Here is a 17,017-nt window from a genome sequence, read left to right on the forward strand (position 1 = left end):
GGAGGCTTAATGACTAGTGTGGATCCCTCTGAGGAAAGTGTCAAAGGTACAGAATACGTAGAAATACAAGCAGGTGTTACTAACCAGACAATAGACCTGAATGGATGGATGTAGATCATTAAAAGGGAGCTAAAAAGTCAAATAAAAAATTAAAAAAACGGGAAAGAGACATAAAATAATTGAAATATCACATAAATATATTTCTAATTTTCAGCTAGCCATGAGGCTTTTAAGGAAGCTGTTCCACAGGCGAGGTCCATATCAACGGAAAGAAGCCTCGCCGTAAGTTTGGGTTCTAACTTTAGGAATTTTTAAGTCCCAGAAGACCTCAATGTTCCCGAGGGCTCACACTGTAGAATCATTTCAGACAGATATGATGACACACAGCCATAAAACATTTATAAACCAATAAAAGAACTGAGAGGAATCCTGTTCCAACGGGTGTAGTGTGATCCCGCCCCCTGGTCCTCGCCAACACTCATGCCGAGTTCTGCAGTGGTTGAAGGTTTGATATCCTCCTTCTGGGAAGACCAGAGAGGAGGGCATTCAACAATCTGCTAGCAAGAAAGACCTGCATTAGCAACTCTGTATCAGCAAAAGAAAGAAATGGGAGGACTCTAGCAATATGATAAAATATTTGTATTTGTAAAGTACAATTCATCTCAGAGTCAAACATAACTCCCAAGCTTCTCACACACTGAGACATTTTATAGCTGTTTTGCTAAAATGATCGCTGCTGTCTTCAAACGGAAAACTAAAGCTTCAGTTTGGTTGACCTGTAAGAAATTTTCATCCATCCATGTCTTTATATCTAAAATGCAGTTTAGAAGTGTGATCACTGACTCTGTCATCAGGAGACATCGATGTAAAGTCGTGAGTCAGAGTAGCTATGAAAACAAACGCTTTCTGATGCTGTCCAAGTGGCAGCATATATGGATAAAAAACGTAGTGGGCCTAAAATGGATCCTTGGGGGATCCCACAACGGATTTTTATTTTCGATCTATGAGATAAGAGTAAAACCAGGTGAGAACAATCCCAGAGAGGACCAAAAACTGCTTCATTGATTCATCGTGATTCTGAATTGTCCCTTGGTGTTTCTGCTCATAGTCTGTAAAAACAATGGACGAAGTGTGACATCATCCACAGAAAATGACATCATCCATAGAAAATGACATCATCCATGGAAAATGCCTGACTTCCAGCTCTGGCGAAATGAGGCAACACCCTTCTCAATTGCTTCCTAAAACGGGCAACGCCATGTTGAAACCAGTCGACAGTGATTGGTCCAAGTCGCTCTGAGTCATCGTATGTATGGCAACTCAACTCAACTCAACTCAACTCATCTTTATTTATATAGCACTTTCAGTCAACAGCCGCCGACACAAAGTGCTGAACACGAGAAAAAGAAGAAAACAAACACTAAAACATCTTAAAACACAAGATTAAAAATAGAGAGATAAAACAATAAAAACCAGTACAGCAACACAGCAATAACAGAAGTCTCATGTCATATTAAAAGCCAGAGCATAAAAATGGGTTTTCAGGCGTGTTTTAAAAATGGACAGTGATGGAGCTTCTCTTACTGACAGTGGCAGAGAGTTCCAAAGCTTTGGAGCAGCAACAGAAAAAGCTCTGTCCCCTCTGAGCTTCATCTGGACCTCGGTACCTCCAGAAGCAGCTGATCAGCTGATCGGAGGCACCAGGCCGGCGAATAGGGAGAGAGAAGTTCAGAGAGGTACAGCGGGGCAAGATCATGTAAAGATTTAAAAACAAATAAAAGAATCTTAAAGTGAACTCTAAAATTCACAGGATGCCAGTGGAGCGAAGCTAAAATTGGCGTGATGTGGTCTCTCTTACGTCCTCCAACCAGAAGACGGGCAGCTGCATTTTGAACACGTTGGAGACGTGAGAGAGACGACTGGCTGAGTCCAACATACAGAGAATTACAGTAATCCAGCCGGGACGTGATGAACGCCTGGATTACTGTTTCAAAATGTGCAGCTGTTAAAAAAGGTTTTACCTTGGCAAGTTGGCGAAGATGAAAGAAGCTTGACTTCACCAACAATAGTTGCCATTGGAGATACCAAGCCCTACAAGGACCAAAGAGCAGAGAGATGTTAGTTCAGTCACTTGTGTTTTTGCTGTTTTTCTTAAAAAGGATCAATCAACAATACCTTCAAAGTAAATCAATGCAATATGATTTATTACAACAGAAAAATCATTTACTTATTGTCTTTGGTTCTTTTGTGCTTCCTACATTTTGATTGTAAACAGTCAATTATATCTCTACTTTTGATGCTGTGAGATGGAATTATTGTCTGCATTTTTCCAATGGATTTCCCAAGTTATCCCTTGCGAGGAGATCCAGTACTAAAGGAAGCACTTCACCTCCTTGTCTTTTTATTTTGCAGAATTAAAAATATTTTTTTCCTTCTTAGACACAGTAATTTATCTCAGAAAGGATCCTTCCTTAAAAAACAACAACAAAAAAGATTTAAAAAACCCCAAACAAATTAAAACAAACAAACAAATGAACCAGACAAATAAACAAACAAACAGCAGTTCCCTGTACCGCCGCCAGGCGTCACCTTTCCCAGGAAGGGGGCGCTGCTTGAAGGAAGAAGAACTTGCGGAAGTTGATCTTCTCCTTCAGTTCCTGACGGAAAAGTAAAAAAGAAAACAAAAAATAACCCAAAAAGAAAGACAGAAACGCATTTAGTCTTTAAGATAACTGCAGTTCGGATTAACGCGAGGACGATGGGCACCAGGGATGACGAATACGACTATTTATTCAAAGGTGAGGTGCGTTTGTTTCGTTTAGCGGTCGGGCTAACGGCCCGGGGATCAGCTGACAGGCTAACGGAACCGAACTCATGCTTCGTGCCGCCACAGGCCCTTTCGGGCTTCCCGGGGGGGTTCGGCGCGCATGCCGCCTGTGATGCGGCCTCCACCCAGCGCCGGGGAGGCGGCTCTTTGTCTGCCGAGGAGTACTAGCTAAGGTTAGCCGGTGTTAGCCCCCGGTGCTAGCCCGCTGACCGGAGGCGCGCGGGACACACCTAACCGTTATCGCGTTTGATCCAAATGGGGCCGGTACCGAGTGTGTTAGTGTACTGACGGGTCCAGCTCGTCCGTCATTGAACTTGAATCAATCTGTCTGTCATTTATTCAGACAGTGTAAAACCAAAGTCAATAGTATATTTTTGAAGGCTACTATTATCTTTTGCTTTAGTTTTCCACAAAAATATAAAAGCAGTAAAGCGGCTGTTGTTGTTGTGATGCTGGTCGGCCGGTAGAATACATGAAGGTGGAAAGATGTTCGATTCCCTGTAATCTTCCATGGTTGGACACGGCATCCAGCTGTTTAAAGGAAATCCTTCAATCAAAAAGTAATTATTGTGTAACTTATTACTAGTAGAGCAAGGAATTATTAATTAATATTGTGACATTTTACCCATTAGTTATTGATTTACCACAGACTCTACCCAAAGGTAATGATGACAGCAGCACAAGGCAATTATAGATGAAAAATTCCACTTAAAACTTTGATTTTCATGTTTTTATGTGTAATATTTTAGTCGGACTTGTTTACTAAATTGAATTTCCTGTTGGGCTTCTTTTGGCACACATATGTGTGTGTGTGTGTAGTTTCTGTGTCCTGGTAAACGTCTGTCATTAGTGTTTTTGATTTTAGTCTTTCAAAAGCATATTGTTCTCCGGTTCTGCTTCTCTCAAACTAGATAAGCTACACTTTCATTTTTATCAAATGAAGTTCAAAAATCAACACTATTAAACCATCCAAGTGTGAAACAGGTTGTGGTCTGCAAGTCTTGCAAAGAAAGTGACATAAAAGTCAACAAAAGGCATTTTGAGGCTGTAGTATTGTCAGGAAACAGGTCATTCTTTTACAAAATAACTGGTAATCTGTGAAGGATTACAGTTTGGAGGTAACTTTCATAACACGGGTCCAGTCCATGACGACCTGCCAGATATTCTGTTCTACTCCAGCCTTTGACTTTGGAGCTTTTGGTAGATCCAGGGGCTTCAAAGCCGGCCTCTGATTGGGCGTTCCATAAAACGGATGTGCAGTATTTGGACTGAACAGAAATGTTATTGCTGACGAGACGACACTTCGCATCACAACATCCCAGATGTCAGCCATGTTTAGTTAAAGGAGATGAAGTTTGAACCATCAGCCTCCTTGGCTGCTAAATGAATAGAAAGTTTTCCATTTATTTACACTGGAAAATGAAAAACACCTTTCGGTATTCCTTGTATACGTGTTCTTTGGTTTTATTCAGTATTTTAATTTTTAAGATCATGTGTGGGGTTACTTGTTGGGCTTTTGGGGGAAAGAGGGTTGGAATTATTTTGACATGAATGTGCTTGTTTAATTCTTTGTCTTGGTGTCCAGCACTGTGAGCATGACGGCGCTACGAATGAAGCCTGACGGGCTGACGGGGCGATGGCGGCTCAACTGTCTGTTTCATTCCCGTCTGCTGACATCCTTCCAGGATGAAAATGGAAACGTCGTTTTGAATGAGGCAGCGAGTAAATGATTGTTGGAGGTCTTTACTGTAGTCGTAACGTAGCTCTGAAGCTCTGCTGACCGTAAATGTAAATGTAGCAGCAGAAGTGGGCAGATAGCTTCTGACCTCCCTGATGGTGTTTCTGGCTGAAAACAACCAAAACCCAGAGAATTCTGAACTGTTCTGCTGGAACAGAAACGGTCAGTAATTGTAACCTTAGCACCAGGGGAGTGACTGCAGCGTTAAAACTTCAGGAGAACCAGAGATATTGAAGAGACTGGATAATGAGGAGGTGTTAAGCTGACCTCTGCCCTGGCAGCAGGACCAGCTTCAGTTCACCTGCACGAACCTGCAGTTTGTGCAGAATTCTGGGCTTTATTGCAGTCAGTCAGGTTTGGCCCAGTCTTTAAAGTTGGGTTAGCCTGTTTGTTTTAAGAGCTGCTTATGAGGCCAGACGGGCGTTTCTTTGGTGATGTCAGAGAAGTGGACTGAATTTAAAGAGTAACTATCTAAAGTGACCAAAGGTCTATGGTTGAGGGCCTGCAGTGATACTGGAGCTGTCCACAAACTTGTCTGTTTGTAACTATAGAAAACCTTACAAAGAAAACTTAATAGCTGACTTAAACTCTGTAGATCCCATTGAAAGTGAAGAACAAAATGCTAAAAGTTACACCTGAGAAACGCTGTCATGCATCAGGACTCGTTTATTTCCATTTCATACTTTTGTTCCCTGTCAGCCTTTAGCCCGGGCTGAGGATGACCTTTAGAGGGAAAACGATGGCTTTTCTTACCTGCCTCCTCTTTGGTCCTCAGTGGTCCTGATTGGTGACTCCGGCGTAGGAAAGAGTAACCTGTTGTCCCGCTTTACCCGCAACGAGTTCAACTTGGAGAGTAAGAGCACCATTGGGGTGGAGTTTGCCACGCGCAGCATCCAGGTGGATGGCAAGACGGTGAAGGCCCAGATCTGGGACACTGCCGGTCAGGAGCGTTACCGCGCCATCACGTCAGCGTGAGTAGAAACGTGCACATCCTTCTGTCTGTGAAAGGTTGGATTTCCAGTGTTAGGGGGGACGTTTGAGTGGAAGCTGTTTGTTCCAGGACTCTCACTCTGGAGACGGACTGATTTAAACAATGATGTCTTCATCGCTTCATGTCACCTGAAGATGTTCACAAACTGCAGAGTTTTGACCTGATTTCTAACCTAGACCCAGAAACTGTACATTTCTACACTTCGTCTCACTGCTGTCATGGAGGAAGGCCTTCGACACAAGGGGCGAGCCTTTTGGCCTGCAGGTGACCCAAAAGGTTTAAATCATAGATCACTGGGTGAGCCTGTGCAGCAGGCATGTCCAAAGTCCAGCCCAGGCTGTAAAAGGCTGCTGTAATACCATAAATAATGTGTCCTACAGCACTTTCTACCATTTCTGGATTGTGATTGGCTAAATGACCTTATAGGACGTCATAAACCTGTGGCAGCTACTCAACCTTCAGAGCCTGAAGGGCCAAACAAGAACAACACATTTAAATGTTCCTGTGATCCACAAACTTTATTTAAATGTAAAAGTTTACAGGAAGCATTTTAGAGGGAATTAAATGTTACATTTTATTTGAACCCACATTTAATGCTGACAAAATACTTTTCTTTATTGTATTCTTTGGCCTGCACATCAGAAATTCACAGTAATTTAAGTCAAATGTATTTCCTTATCCATTCTTTCTTTAACACTGATCAGTCGTCCTGGTTTCCCCATAGCATGATGCTTCCACCCCCATGCTTTACAGAAGGTGTGGTGTTCAATGGATGTAGCTCAGCATTCTTTCTCCCCCAAACATCATCAATCAAACTTTATTTATAAAGCACTTTTCATACAAGAGCATAACACAAAGTGCTTTACATAAAAAAACGACCAAATAAATAAAATAAACACAAGCATGAAAAAAAAAATAGGGCCCCCCTCCCTGTACCTACACAACCCCCCACTCCTTTCACACCTCCCACACCACCTGATGGAGAAAGACAATGAGAAGTACGCTGAGTACAAAAACAAGATGTTGGAAACGCTGATGATTGGAACCTCCCTCTCTGTGAATAACTGCATACCCTGTCAGATGCAGCATCACAGGCGGGGACCGCTCCACCACAGCAAGGCGGGGTTGGAGGCCCCCAACTAGAGCTGCAGCGGCTGAACAGCAGCCGATCCAGAGGGAGAGGTCCCAACTGAGGAAGCACCGGAAATACAAATGAAGAAAAATGAGAGAGAAAAATAAAGAGACTGATAAAAGTAACAAACAATAAAACATTCAAATAAGGTCAATTAAAATAATGCATTAAAATCTACTATCAATTCACAAAACAAGATAAAATGTATGCATAAATAAATAAAAGTAGTAAAAATGTAGCTAAAAGCCAGGTAAAAACATGGGTCTTGAGCTTTTCTTAAAAGCATTAATGCTCTCTGTGGCCCCCAGGTCCTCTGGCAGACTGTTCCAGAAACGGGGGCCACAGTGCTGAAAGGCTGCCTCTCCATAGGTTTTGGTTTTTACAGTCAGAATGGTTAACAGACCAGTGCCAGAGGATCTCAGGGTCCGTCAGGGTTCATACTTTACTAAAGATCTGATAAATAAGAAGGCGCAAGACCGTTAAGACATTTAAAAACGGTTAAACGTATCTTAAAATCAATCCTGAAGCATATGGGGAGAAAATGCAGGGATCTTAAAATTGGGGGGATGTGAGCCCCCCTCCTGGTCTTGGTGAGAACTCATGCAGCAGAATTTTGGAGAAGCTGAAGGTTCTTGACGTTGGTTTTTGGTTTTAGCATCTCCAAATTAGCAAACGAGATGATGATGAGTAGAGTTCTTACCAAAAAGTTCTATTGTGGTTTCATCTGACCATAGGACATTCTCCCAATCCTCTTCTGGATCCTCCAAATGCTCTCTAGCAGACTGTAGACGGGCCTGCACATGTACCGGCTCTAGCAGGGGGACACGTCTGGCCCTGCAGGGTTTGAGTCCCTGGTGGTGTAATGTGTTACTCTTGTTATTCTTTGTTACTTTGGTCCCAGCTCTCTGCAGGTCATTCACTAGAGAGTACTGTTGGAGGTTGTGGACAGGTGTCTTTTCTATGGACAGCACAATGTTGTGTTGATGTGCTAAAGAAAACAGAAACATTGACGGTGTAAGAGTATAGAATAAAAAACGTATTCATCTTCTTAACCGTTTTGTCCCTTGTGGGTCACGGGGCTGCTGGAGCCATTCATGGGTGAAGGCGGGGGAAATCCTGGACCAGTCACCAGTCTGTCTTAGGGCCACAATCACACACCCATGCACACTCACACCTAGGGACAATTTAGAGGAACCCTAGGAAGCATTTTTTTGGACGGTGGGAGGAAGCCGGTTCAAGTCCCCCAGCCGGGACTTGAACCAGGGACCTTCTTGCTGTGAGGCAATAGTGCTAACCACTGCACCACTTAGAACAAAAACTCTGATTAGAAATCAATGAAAAGGTCAATTTAAAAGGTTTTTCAAAAAACATAAAAACAAACAAAAAGGTTGTTTTGATCTTATTTTCAGTTATGTTGTGACTTCCTTTCTGTTTGCATTCAACAAAATGCCACTTTATAAAGTAAAAAACCAGAGGTTTTTCTGTGTAAAGTAGTGTAATATGTATGCAAGTAACAAATATGTTTGCTAGCAGAACAAAAGACACATTTGGTGCTGCTTTTGTGCTCAAAGAACTCAGCTCTACCTTAACATCTCCCTGAGCCATTATTCTCAATCAATCATCTCTGAATCAATATTTCCAAGTGCATGGAAGTCAGCGGTGATTCCAATCTACAAAAACGGAGACTCCATGTTGCTTTCAAATTACAGTACCATACCCAGTGTCCAAGATCGCAGAAAAACATATTGCCCAACAGATTATTTCACACCTCAACAATTCATCTTTTCTCTTCATCCCATGCAGTTTCAGAGCTCAGCACTCAACAAAGACGGCTAACGGCTTTTTCATAGAAAACATAAATCTATCAGATAGGGGGGGGGGGGGGGGGGGGCTGGGGCTGTGTTTCTTGACCTGAAAAAAGCCTTTGACATTATAAATCATAAAAATCTGACTAAACCGTCAGTAGTGAAAACAACACAATGGATGGAATCATCTTTATCAAATAGATCTTTCAGTCAGGATCCTCCTCTCCATATCTCTATAGGTGTTCCATTCTAGGACTTTACTTTTCTCTCTCTCCATTAATGACGTCCCTTATGTTTGTTCAAACGTCTTTGTTTAGATGTATGCTGATGACACTGTCATTTATGCAAATTGAAAAAACCCATCTGTGAACAAATGTGAACAAAACAGTTGCAATGTCACCACATACATGACTAGAGACCTCACCACATTCATGACTAGAGACCTCACCACATACACGACTAGAGACCTCACCACATACACGACTAGAGACCTCACCACATACATGACTAGAGACCTCACCACATACACGACTAGAGACCTCACCACATACACGACTAGAGACCTCACCACATACACGACTAGAGACCTCACCACATACACGACTAGAGACCTCACCACATACAGGACTAGAGACCTCACCACATACACGACTAGAGACCTCACCACATACACGACTAGAGACCTCACCACATACACGACTAGAGACCTCACCACATACACGACTAGAGACCTCACCACATACACGACTAGAGACCTCACCACATACACGACTAGAGACCTCACCACATACACGACTAGAGACCTCACCACATTCACGACTAGAGACCTCACCACATACACGACTAGAGACATCACCACATACATGACTAGAGACCTCACCACATACATGACTAGAGACCTCACCACATTCACGACTAGAGACCTCACCACATTCACGACTAGAGACCTCACCACATTCATGACTAGAGACCTCACCACAAACACGACTAGAGACCTCACCACATTCATGACTAGAGACCTCACCACATACACGACTAGAGACCTCACCACATACAGGACTAGAGACCTCACCACATACACGACTAGAGACCTCACCACATACACGACTAGAGACCTCACCACATACACGACTAGAGACCTCACCACATACAGGACTAGAGACCTCACCACATACATGACTAGAGACCTCACCACATTCACGACTAGAGACCTCACCACATTCACGATTAGAGACCTCACCACATTCATGACTAGAGACCTCACCACAAACACGACTAGAGACCTCACCACATTCATGACTAGAGACCTCACCACATACACGACTAGAGACCTCACCACATACAGGACTAGAGACCTCACCACATACACGACTAGAGACCTCACCACATACACGACTAGAGACCTCACCACATACACGACTAGAGACCTCACCACATACACGACTAGAGACCTCACCACATACACGACTAGAGACCTCACCACATACACGACTAGAGACCTCACCACATACACGACTAGAGACCTCACCACATTCACGACTAGAGACCTCACCACATACACGACTAGAGACATCACCACATACATGACTAGAGACCTCACCACATACATGACTAGAGACCTCACCACATTCACGACTAGAGACCTCACCACATTCATGACTAGAGACCTCACCACATACACGACTAGAGACCTCACCACATACAGGACTAGAGACCTCACCACATACACGACTAGAGACCTCACCACATACACGACTAGAGACCTCACCACATACACGACTAGAGACCTCACCACATACAGGACTAGAGACCTCACCACATACACGACTAGAGACCTCACCACATACACGACTAGAGACCTCACCACATACACGACTAGAGACCTCACCACATACAGGACTAGAGACCTCACCACATACACGACTAGAGACCTCACCACATACACGACTAGAGACCTCACCACATACACGACTAGAGACCTCACCACATACAGGACTAGAGACCTCACCACATACACGACTAGAGACCTCACCACATACACGACTAGAGACATCACCACATACACGACTAGAGACCTCACCACATACACGACTAGAGACCTCACCACATACAGGACTAGAGACCTCACCACATACACGACTAGAGACCTCACCACATACACGACTAGAGACCTCACCACATACACGACTAGAGACCTCACCACATACACGACTAGAGACCTCACCACATACACGACTAGAGACATCACCACATACAGGACTAGAGACCTCACCACATTCACTCTGTTTACAAAGCAGCTGAAAAACTGATTCATATCACAACAAATATATTAATAAGGCTACGTTCACACTGCGGGGCTTAATGCTCAATTCGGATTTTTTGAAAAAATCCGAATTGTTTGCTAGACCGTTCACATTTCCAAGTAAATCCGAACTTTTGTGATCTCCAGTGTGACCGTGACACGACCCAAACGAGACCCGCATGCGCAGAAGCCAGAAGAATACTCAACGGTGAACGACGTCACTTGTTGTTTGCGGAGCAAACGTTAACAATGTATGTCAACAACAGTGTTGTCAAAAGCGGAGCTCTTTTTGTAATATTACATTTATTTTCACGAAGGAGAAGCACAATTACAATCTTCTCATTTTAAGAAGGCAATGGAGTCGGGATCGTCTGGACCCACTGTAGTGGAATAGGAATGTGTATGTGTTGGGGCCGCGCCCCCGCGTGTGTGTGTGCGCGCGCGTGCCGCGATAGAGAATAGGGGTATCGCGGCACGCGCGCGCATTCATGTTGTGTGTTACGGAGGAAGGATGACGGTACTAAAAGAAGGTTTCCCCCAGATTAAATTCTATGGACTCTTTATTAACCCGTTCTGCTGGAGAATCTAAGGATCAGAACAGGGAGGAGGAGGATGATCGCCTGGGTCCCCCGCGCTTGAGCACGGTCGGAATTGGAGAAAGAAAAAAAAGTCATCGCGGGAAATGTTCAACACCACGCTCAGCCATTTAGCTGGAATTTTTTTCAAAAACCGTCCAGTTGCGATCAGAGCCCTGGAGTTTGGCCTGAAAAGAGCGATCAGCCCAAATATGAATCCAATCGGGGATCTCGCTTCCCTTCCACTGACTGATCTCAGCAGCATCGTCCACCATGGTTGATGTTTACGTTCTCGTTCCCGCCTACTTCAACGCAAAATGATGACGTTTGTTGCATGTCGATGACGTACGGTTCGGAATCAAGTCGCCTGGCCGGTCAGACGGCGGTCGCAATTGAAAAGAACGGCTACAATTCGGAATCAGGACGGCAAACCCACGGGGCCTGGGTCGCAATTGAAAAGGATCTGTGTCATTCAGACTGTCATGAAAAGATCGGAATTGGGCCACTTAGGGGCAAAAAATTCGGAATTGGGTCGTTTCAGCCTGCAGTGTGAACGTAGCCTAAGCTGCCCATCCTTGTCTGATCTGTCACCTTTGTGTCTTTTACATTTGTTTTTGTGTATTTGAAGTGATTGTTTACTGTACATGTATGTATGAAATTGATGCTTTGAGGTTTTTAGGTTGACAATTGTAATACCTGTCCAGGGACTACAGATGAAAAATAGCCTTTGGGCTAATTATTGCAGCCATGCTTTTACTGTGCAGTGTCCCTGTTAAATAAATGAATGAACAAATAAAATACATGTAAATCTTTCAGTTCTAACTACTTTAAATCCTAAATAAACAGAACTTGACAGATTGAAACCACAAGTATGAAGTTTGCTGAAAGGATTTCATTTATTGCTTGATGGGCAGTGGGAGGAACTTGTATAATCCCACCACCTCAACATTTTGATGTTTTACATAAATGAACATTATCCGGTTCTGAACTGAGCAGTCTTTATGCTTTACCAACACAAATGCAGCTCATTCCAAACTAAAAGAGCGCTGACCCAGCTTCACATGTGAAATGTGCTGAGATCTTTGAACAACCGGTGGAACGCTGCGTCTCTGCTTCAGGTACTACCGCGGAGCAGTGGGGGCTCTTCTGGTCTATGACATCGCCAAGCATCTAACCTACGAGAACGTGGAGCGCTGGCTGAAGGAGCTGAGGGACCACGCCGACAGCAACATTGTCATCATGCTGGTGGGCAACAAGAGCGACCTGCGCCACCTGAGGGCCGTTCCTACAGACGAGGCGCGGGCGTTTGCTGGTCAGAGTCCTTCTGTTGGTTCTTTCTTACAGCATGTCACTCTCTGTCCAAAGCTGTAGGTTTCATGGTGACGGAGGTCCATGTGACGGATCAGAGACTTGTACGATAAGTCCAGAAACGTCTTTCGGTTTTAGTTTTGGACTGTATTCAGATGGAGCTTTCCTTCTGATGATAGTCGTCATTCCATCCACAGAAGGTTTGGATTTACCTGCAGATGCTTCTAGAAATGATGTGGGGCATTCAATATAAAGTCACGGCCTCCGTCATCGACCTTGTCCCCAATGCACAGAGATTTCTCTGAACCTTTTGGTGAGAATGGGCTCTGTGGAGGATTGGATTTACGGTTTGACGTGAAGGAACATTGACTCTAAAAAACGTGACAGAGTGGAGAAATTCTCTCCATCTAAACCAGCCTCTGCTTCTACAAACCTACATCTTTGGATCTAAATGACTTCCTCTGTGTTCTTCCAGCTGAATCTTATCTAGTCATTTCTGATTTAGAACTCTTCCTCTGATTCATTCTTAGTCCACTTTTGTCATGAATCAGTGAAAGCAGTAAATACCCGTTTTACCCCAGTGCATTATATCTTGGTTCATAGTGCCTGTGATGTCCATCTGTGGGTTAAATATTTGTTTTCTCTCTATCAACGTTAAAGAGATGCAAACTTTTCCAGAATTCAGGTTGGAGTAAAGCGACTTCCTGTCCTTTTGTGATCCACAGAGAAAAATGGTTTGTCTTTTCTGGAGACCTCCGCTCTGGACTCCACCAACGTGGAGACGGCCTTCCAGACCATCCTGACAGGTTGGTGTGTTTACATCCATCTTCTCTTTGTTCTGCCTGAGGAGGGGGGGCGTGAGCTTCTGGATTGGCTGGAGGACAGACTGCTGATCTCAGGCTTTATTTAGGAGTGAATGGGATCATCCATGGAATATACAGCCTTACTGTGTCCTAAACACTGGAGCGTGCTGTCAGACAGAGGTTCATGTTCAGCAGCAGTAATGTGTGGGAAGGAACTATAGTTACTAAGCACTAAATTGCCCGTATTACCTGTGCATAAACCGCCACCACCGCGAGCCCCCCCCCCCCCGGCATCGCTTCGGGGCGCGGCCCACTATTTGAGAAGCACTGGGTTAATGTAACAGAGTCTCTGTAACTGTGTTTTCATGATTTCCCAATCACAGAGTTCCATTCATTTCTAATCATGTGAATAAACACAAAGCGACTGACGCCATCAGTCCTTCAGAAACACGGCGAGGGATGTGACGGATACTTTGATTTATAGCAGATAAATTCACATCTCTGCCACGGCGCTAGCGCTCATCATCATCTATCAAAGGAGACGTCGGCGTCTTCTTTCCTTAAATGTGGGAGGGGCTACAGATGAAGCCATTCTGGGAAATGGTGGTTGGTGATTTTCCAGAGGAGCTGTGGATCCAACAATTCCACATGACACACTCAACTATTGATGATGTGTGACGCTGTGGGACCTCTGATGGCGCCGCTGTACGGCGCCCAAAGGAGCCAGTGTATCTGGTGGTGGGTCATGTGACGCATGTAATTAGAAAAAAAGTCTTTCCGTTGCAGTTTTACCAATCATGTTTATTTCGTTACACCTTAAAAATCACCTCCTCCAATCGCACAAACTTTGTTTTTGATAAATGAGTTTTGTTGTTTTTGAACTGGCGTGAAGTTATTCTCCAATTTTCCTAATTTCCTTGTCGATGGAAACAGCTAATGGGATTTTTTTTTTCATGCTCTCTCTCACTTGAGCTTGACCTATGACCTATGACACAGGCCTCCCTCATCTTTCTAAGTGGGAGAACAAGTGATTAAAGGGACTTTTCCTGCCCCATTGGACATAAAATCTAAAATTTTGAAATGTTTTGTTTTCTCTGATCTTTCAAAGAGACATATTTCTGAGAATGGCATTTGAGCAAACTGATCATTTCTTTGTCAAAGGTAGAAATTGGGTGGGAAAGAAATGGTCTTTGCAGTGTCAGAGTTCTGTCCTGAAGCAGAAACGGAAGGACCTTCATGATTTGTGGGTCATAATGACCCAATCTTCTGTAGGTGACATTGAGACGACATTAAAATAAAGAATGACAGGTACCACATTTCCATGTCATGGTATCAACTGATCTGGCCTGATGGAGTCTGAACTTCAACATGAAGGCAGAGCGTAGACGGGGTTTTTATGACCTGTGCAGGTGTTGGTAGAAGCTGCTGCTCCTTTCAATGGGTGACATGTGATGTGGGACCTGACTGTGTGTGTTTCCCATCAGAGATTTACCGCATCGTCTCCCAGAAGCAGATGTCGGAGCGCCAGGAGAGCGACATGTCGCCTAGCAACAATGTAGTGAACATCCAGGTGCCGCCCACCGAGAACAAACCAAAGATGCAGTGCTGTCAGAACATCTAACCGGGCCTGGAACCGCTGCCACTCCTCCCCCCTCTTCTCCTTTTCCGTCCGTTCAGCCAAGCCCCCCCCCCACCCTGAGAACTGACTGCCCGGACGCACAGCTCGGCATGACAGGACCCGAACTTTGAGCCCCACCTGCCCCTCCTACCCTTCTCCCCTTCCCACGTATAAAGCAAAGTGTGGGGTCCCCCCCCCCCGAGGGACAGCTGGCGTTTCATACCGTGTTAGTCTGTGTAGGTGCGCTGACATGTCACACAAATGTCTTAAACTCTGAATGTGATTCCTTTCCTGCTTCATCGTTTCTGTCTGCTCTGTACAAAGCCCACGCCATCGTGTCCTTTAGCCCCCCTCCCTCCAGCGTCCAGACAGACTGATGGGAGCCTGTGCGTCTTAGCTGTGACCATGTGACCACTCTGCACTCGGCTCCATCTCCCGAGGAGAGCAGTTTTTTTGTCCACAGAGCGATGTTATGCGGCGGCGGACAGAAACCCCGCCCCTCAGCCGTCCATCTTTGTTCAAACACATTTCCATTTGTTTGAGAAGGCGTCCAGGTAAAGCCACAGACATGTTTGAATCCACGTCATTCCCATCATCAAGCAGCCACAGAGCTTTTCGTAGAAGCACTGAGAAATGTGTCACAGGGTCGATTCCCTTAGCGTGTGGTCATTAGGTCTCTGCTGCCCTGGAACTGTTTTAACATCGCTGAAGAATCAAACAACTTTCAGAGGCGGTTCCTTCCTCTGTTCTGCCATCTTTGGACCTTTCATATAGCCACGCTCACCTTGGCCTAAGCTCCGCCCTCGTCAAATAGCGCCTTCGCACACCGAGCTGCCTCTGACGCAGTGCATGGCTCTCTGTCCGACTGCTGCTTTCCTCATCTGGCCTTTACATCGCCACCACTGACGCAGAACCCGGTCCGGGGGGGATTCCGGTCTCACGGGCGCGGTTGGATGCGGTGTGTTGGATCAGAGACGGCGTCTCTTGAGGGAAGAGCCCGCCCACTCTGCAGCGGGGGGCGGTAGAGGAGGAATTCGGATCTTTTGTCTCCTTATGTTATGTTTGAAACTGTCTTTGATTTTTTTGTTTTTTACAAACTGAATTGTGTAATTGACTGTAATTCCACTGAAACATGAATGAATGAATCGTTCTTCTGGTGAGCTTGGCGGGCGGGTTTGGTGAGACGCGGCTCACATGGAATGCTTCATGTTTTGTATAGACTGACGAATTGTACAATTGTGTCTATATCTTAAGTTATCAGTACATCTTAATAAAGCGCACCGGTCAATACCTTACTCCCTCTGCAGCATTGCTCTGGAATTTTTTAAAGACTGAATTTGATATCCTTAAGCCTGAACCTGGAAAGGCCTCACAATAATGTGCATTTGCTATGCTAACTGTATGAACATTATGTTTGGTCAATGAGCTAATTTAGTATCTAATGAGATATTTTCAAGTACTTTGGCATTTAGCTAAGAGTTTAGAAATATGCTAGCTGTTTTGACATTGTTCCAGTTTTCTATGCTATTTTGGCATTTATGCTAGCTTGTTTGGCTGCTTCAGGAATTTCTTTAATCATTTACATTTTAGCACTTAGACTTATCTTTAAGCTAATTGCTCTAGCATGTTAAGCAAACATTTTCAGCTATTGATGAAACATTTTGGCTTACGCAAACTTAACTTCTTTAAATATGTAGCGTTAACAAAATGGCTTTAGCATTTTCTGCCATCAGCTTCAGAACGTTTAGCTATGAACTTCAGTATCTTCCGTGGCTACATTCACCTTCCAGCCCCACACTTACATTATCACAGGTAATGCTGTATATCCAGTTGGTACTGTCCAAACATGTCCAGGTACAGATTTTCCAGTGTGCACCTGCGTGCTTGATTGTCCAACAAGTAGATTTACTCAATTCTG

General features: G+C 44.4%; 1 protein-coding gene and 1 long non-coding RNA gene across 3 annotated transcripts; one reads left to right on the plus strand and one right to left on the minus strand.

Annotated features, from left to right (window-relative positions):
- Positions 1 to 417: 417 nt before the first annotated feature.
- On the minus strand, positions 418 to 2,713 carry LOC144990908 (uncharacterized). Its single transcript, XR_013654749.1, has 3 exons — positions 2,590 to 2,713; positions 2,022 to 2,091; positions 418 to 521 (listed from the first exon to the last, which is right to left on the minus strand). It is a non-coding gene; the product is annotated as an uncharacterized LOC144990908 (long non-coding RNA).
- On the plus strand, positions 2,570 to 16,394 carry rab11a (RAB11a, member RAS oncogene family). 2 transcript variants are annotated; one of them, XM_004086048.5, is made up of 5 exons: positions 2,570 to 2,798; positions 5,341 to 5,536; positions 12,489 to 12,682; positions 13,404 to 13,484; positions 14,966 to 16,394. In XM_004086048.5, the coding sequence occupies exons 1-5, from the start codon at positions 2,759 to 2,761 to the stop codon at positions 15,100 to 15,102; spliced, it is 648 nt and encodes a 215-aa protein (XP_004086096.1). In that variant the 5' UTR covers positions 2,570 to 2,758; the 3' UTR covers positions 15,103 to 16,394. The 2 variants fall into 2 exon arrangements, with proteins under 2 accessions (XP_004086096.1, XP_078800227.1); XM_078944101.1 differs by lacking the exon at positions 2,570 to 2,798 and adding an exon at positions 3,265 to 3,387.
- The last annotated feature ends 623 nt before the right edge of the window (positions 16,395 to 17,017 follow it).

The sequence above is a fragment of the Oryzias latipes genome, chromosome 3 (assembly GCF_053564925.1).
Source record: "Oryzias latipes strain Hd-rR chromosome 3, Olatipes_Hd-rR_3.1".
Taxonomy (NCBI): Eukaryota; Metazoa; Chordata; class Actinopteri; order Beloniformes; family Adrianichthyidae; genus Oryzias; species Oryzias latipes.

Excerpts from the sequence above, each read along its gene's own strand:
- rab11a (XM_078944101.1), top strand. The coding sequence starts at position 3,300 with ATGAAGGTGGAAAGATGTTCGATTCCCTGTAATCTTCCATGGTTGGAC. Across the intron at positions 3,388-5,340 it reads GGAAATCCTTCAATCAAAAA|TGGTCCTGATTGGTGACTCC; the intron begins GTAATTATTGTG and ends TTTGGTCCTCAG. Across the intron at positions 12,683-13,403 it reads CGAGGCGCGGGCGTTTGCTG|AGAAAAATGGTTTGTCTTTT; the intron begins GTCAGAGTCCTT and ends TGTGATCCACAG.